Source organism: Sinocyclocheilus rhinocerous, unplaced genomic scaffold, assembly GCF_001515625.1.
Source record: "Sinocyclocheilus rhinocerous isolate Xijiao unplaced genomic scaffold, SAMN03320098_v1.1 scaffold2019, whole genome shotgun sequence".
NCBI lineage: Eukaryota > Metazoa > Chordata > Actinopteri > Cypriniformes > Cyprinidae > Sinocyclocheilus > Sinocyclocheilus rhinocerous.
This window is the reverse complement of record NW_015660491.1, coordinates 293,455-298,665: the sequence shown is the minus strand read 5'-3', so window position 1 is coordinate 298,665 and position 5,211 is coordinate 293,455. Positions and strand designations below refer to the sequence as shown.

At 29.6% G+C, this 5,211-nt stretch overlaps 1 protein-coding gene across 1 annotated transcript in view; it reads right to left on the bottom strand.

The window, feature by feature from the left end:
- Positions 1-2,924: 2,924 nt before the first annotated feature.
- LOC107724981 (protein unc-13 homolog A) overlaps positions 2,925-5,211 on the bottom strand; it is a 54,822-nt gene continuing 52,535 nt past the window's right edge. The window contains exon 34 of the mRNA XM_016534093.1: positions 2,925-3,408. Coding sequence (XP_016389579.1) covers positions 3,117-3,408 — 292 coding nt within the window. The 3' untranslated portion in view covers positions 2,925-3,116. The remainder of the gene's footprint in view (positions 3,409-5,211) is intronic.

Sequence of the window (5,211 nt, the reverse complement as noted above, 5' to 3'; positions counted from 1 at the left end):
TTTTTTTTTTAGTATTTTTTTTTTTTATATTTTAGTTTGTATATATATATACAAACTAAAATATAAAAAAAAAAAATACTAAAAAAAAAACATAACAAATCACTAAAACTTTAAAATTAAAATAATTTTTTTTTTATATTAATAATAACTATATTAGCTGTTATACTATAATAACAGTGTCGACCGCAGACGTCATCAAAGACACTGAACGTGTGTTTTTTCGATCATTTCACTGCACAACAATCACTTCTGACATATTAGCTCATCCTCAACATCACTGCAAATCCCTCCGTTATGACAGAGTATTTTTGGATGCCATGTAGCTACACAAACGAAGGAAAGCCCCATAATGCACAGCGTCTGTCCTGCAGGGGACTCACAGTGTTGGTGAGGCTCATCTTCACATGCTGAAGACGGATACGAAGAGCGACTCGACATGCAGAGAGAGTGCAAAATATTCCAGAGAGCGCAAACGAATCAAAGCCCCGAGTCATAAAACACAGGCGGACGCACACAGATCTGGTTCTGGCTGACTCAAGGCCACAATGCATTGTGGGTAAGTGCATGTGAAGGCAAAATGTTTTTTCATCATAAGGAGTATTGCAGTCATTACATCATCTCAACATTATCGCTTGCTGCGTTCACGTCACGTCAGAACGAACACAATTACCAGTTTGATTAGCACTTGTCTTCACTACTGACTAATGGATTAGCAAAATCAACTAGTGAGTTCATCTAGATTTAAAGGGAAACTTACATCCACCAGCTACAATGAAATATTTTAGGGCTGCATGATTTGGGAAAAAAAATCTAATTGCAATTTTTCTGATAAATATTGATGAGCTCCAGATGTGTAAATTGGATAAAAATTGTGTGAATATATATAAAAATGACTACAAAATAATGTGTATATATACAGTGGGTACGGAAAGTATTCAGACCCCCTTAAATTTTTCACTCTTTGTTATATTGCAGCCATTTGCTAAAATCATTTAAGTTAATTTTTTTTCCCTCATTAATGTACACACAGCACCCCATATTGACAGAAAAACACAGAATTGTTGACATCTTTGCAGATTTATTAAAAAAGAAAAACTGAAAAATGCTCAGTATTTAGTAGAAGCACCCTTTTGATCTAATACAGCCATGAGTCTTTTTGATGCAACAAGTTTTTCACACACACACACACACACACACACTCACTCAAACACACACACACACACACACTCACACACACACACTCAAACACACACACATATATACTGTATATATATATATAAAATCACCAAGCTCTAATCTGATTAATGCAACTATATTGCATGAAGAAATTAAGATATTAATATTAACATTATTAATGAAATTTTCTACAAAGCTGCACCAAAACTATGTGTATTGTGAAAACTGCTATACAAATAAATTTGTATATAAACTTGTAATAAATAATACTATTATTACTAAATAAAAAATATTAAACAAAATAAGAAACATTACTATTGTAATATTTCACTGTAAAATAAAAAATGTGTATTTGAGAAAAATAAATAATATAATAAAACCACAGGAAGTCCTTAAAGCTTCTCTTTAGTTGACAAAAGCCTCATTATAAGTTTGTGAAGATGCTTTGTGTAAATTGCATTTTCAAATTCTCATTATAAGCAACTCAAACTCAAGTTCGTATGGAGCAGCATCTCCTATGAACCGAGTCGCTCTGAGATCAGTGAACACGGTGCTGCGCTTCACTCTGCATATATTTATTTATTTCACTTTCATTTTGATTAATCGTGCAGCTCTAATATATTTAAAGAGAGTAAGTTCAGTTGATCTTGCATGTGAACGTCTCTGGTTCGTCATGTTGAAATTGTGCACATTCTGATTGGACGTGAACGCAGGACTTCAGCAGTATCGTGATCTCTGATTGGTCGGGAAACGTTTTATTATGGACCAATCAGAAACGGTGTGACATTAAACCAGCATTGTGCCAAAGGTTAGGGCTGTCTGTGAAACTTAAACGCGGCCCTTAGAGTGCAAAACAAAGTGTGTAGAATTAAATCTACAGTCTTCTCAGTCGAGGATGTGTGAACAAGAGAATTTCCAGACCCATTTTACTTCCATAATCTGACATATTTCTGAGAGAAAACAGAAAAAAAGAACAAATGAACATTAATCATTTTCATTTAGTTTAAGTTGATGTACTAAAATAACTAAAAATTAATTATACCAAGAAAAAGAATTAAAATTACAAATGAACAAAAACTATATTATAGATTTTTTTTTAAACTAATGAAAATAACAAAAACGCACAACAAAATTACTAAAAATTACTTTTAACTGAATTTAAAATGAAAACAAAACATAAAAATAAAAACTTTTTAGTTTGCATAAAATTATGAAGACAAATTTATATATATATATATAACCATAAAAAACATTTGTTACTTGAAATAAAATAAACTTTAACTGAAATACAATTAAATATAGATTATAAAACATAAATAATTATTTCAGCTTTTGGCAAAGGCAACTAATTAATATTTTAGAATTTTGTTAATATCTTATTTTGTTGACATTTATTTTTTATATATATATATATATATATATATATATATATATATATATATATATATATATATATATATATATATATATATATATATATATATACATATACGTTAACATTTTATTGAGATTTTAAAAAAATATTTTCTGTTTTCATTTTAAAGTTTTAGTTATTTTGTTAGTTTTTTTTAAACATGTCTATATAGTTTTTATTAATTTTATTTCAGCTTTAATTTAATAATTTTGGTATCAAGTTAGAATAAAACTGAAATAAAATTAATAACAACTACATAGACATTTAAAAAATAATAAAAATCACAAAAAACAGCACCGTTACTAAAACGTTAACTAAAATGAAAATGAAGACAGAAATCAAACATTTATGACTTGATTCATTCATCAGGAATTGATGATCTGTTATGGAAGTAAACAGGGTCAGGTTGAGCAGAAATATTATTTGTCAGGGGTTTCTGCTGACGTCATTATTTGCTCGATTGCGTTCGTCTGTGCAGATATGAGTGTGTCTGTGCTCCATTGCTTTCGTTTGGTGTTTTTACACCTCAGCTCCCCCTGCCCTCCTCGGCCGAGCGCTGGTCCGACTTCAGCTTGACGAACTCTTTGGCCACCTCGTCGTTGTTGCGCTGCGAGAGGATGCGGAGGACGGTGAGGCCCGTCTCGTCCATGTGGATGCGTTTGCCGAGCGGGAGCCAGCAGGTGGCGCTGCTGCGAGACGTTAGCTCTTTCAGCTGAAGCACAGTCATGCCCACGCTCCGGTCCTCGCGTGCGAAACAGTAATCCTTCACACATACCTGCAGCTCGTAACCCTCCGGACCCAGCTCACTGCCCAGCACACTAGAGAGGGAGCGAGAGAGAATCACATCAGTGACGCCTAGAAAGATAGAGTCTCGAAACACTAAATATTTTTTAAAAATAGTAAAAAAAATCTATTATAAAACGGATAGTTCCGGTGCTTGATTCTGATTGGCTGAGCCGCGTTCTAAGCTGTTGTAAATTACTCTACAAAGTAACATACACCTTTGTTTACGTTTGTGTGTTGCTCGGCAACCACTTTGTTGCAACCACAACTGATTCTGAGGAACTACATTGTTTGGTGGAAGAATACTGTTCTTATTAATATCATTACACTTTATTTGCTCCGTTTTATTTTGTGAAACCTTACTACGTATATGGAATAACCATTTTATAAAAGCAATAAACCCCGTGAAGCCGTGGTTTACAGTGAATTTATAACAGCTAAGGGGCGTTGTTAGGTACGACGCGAAGCGCAGCGGAATAGCCTTCTTGGGGCTTATTGCTTTAGTTTAAAACATATAAAGTAATAATGGTCTTCATGTAAGTACCATTCCAGTATTATTTATATGCTATTATAGTATTTATTAATATTTTGAATTTTTTAATATTTTCATTTTAGTTTACGGTGTATGTCTTTTTAAATTTTTTATTATTTGTTTATTAAATTTTTTTTATATTTCTAAATAGTTTTATTTTTTTCAGTTTTAGTAATTTTAGTACTTTAACAAAAACATACTGAATACTATCTGAAATAAGATGAAGTACTAAAATGACTAAAACTAAAACTACTAAAAATAATTTTTGTTTATTGAAATAAAGCTGAAACAGAATAAAATATAAAAATTAGATGAAGAACTCTAAAAACTTACTGAATACTAACTGAAATAAATGTAAGATGAAGTACTAAAATTATTAAAGCTAAAACTATTAAAAATGTTGTTTATTTTGTTTATGGAAATAAAGCTGAAATACAATAAAATATAAATATTAGATGAGAAGCTCTAAAAACTTACTAAATATTAACTGAAATAAGTTTAAGTTGAATTAGTAAAATTACTAAAACTATTTAAAAATTGTTTATTGAAACTGAAATAAAGATGAAATACAATAAAATAAAACGTACTGAATACTAGCTGAAATACGTTTGAGTTCTTCATCTAATATTTTATATTTTACTGTATTTCAGCTTTATTAAAAGTAATTACAATTTTTAATAGTTTTAGTTTTAATTAACAACAACAACAACACAGATACAGATGATTTCATTTCTATAAAGTGAATCACTAGGCATAACATTTAAATAAGTAAAAAATTAAATAAATAAAAGTTAATTTGTATACAGTTAGGTTATAAAATATGCCTTCATAAATTAATGGCATCATAAACTCATTTTAAAACTCCATTAGAAGCAGCCAAAATTATAGAGATTAATTATTTTTCTGATCAATTACTCAGATTATTTATTTTCTGATAAATTGAAGTACTTGACAGAAAATTAAAATAAATAAATAAATATGTATGTTTTTTTTTTGGTTAGGAAAATGCCTTTATAAATAAATGACATAATAAACCCATTTTGAAAATCCATCAGTAGCAATCAAAATTTTTTAGATTAATTAATTTCTTATGAATTATTCAGATTATTTAATTTCTGATAAATGGAAGTACTTGACATAAAATTTAAATAAATAAATAAATAAATTTTATATATATATATATATATATACACTGTACTATTTTGAAAAGCATTATATTTTAATTTCTGCAAATTTCAATTTTTTCCCCCATTATAACCCATTTAAATGTAACCGTGATGAAATAGGACAGTGGTTCTCAAACATT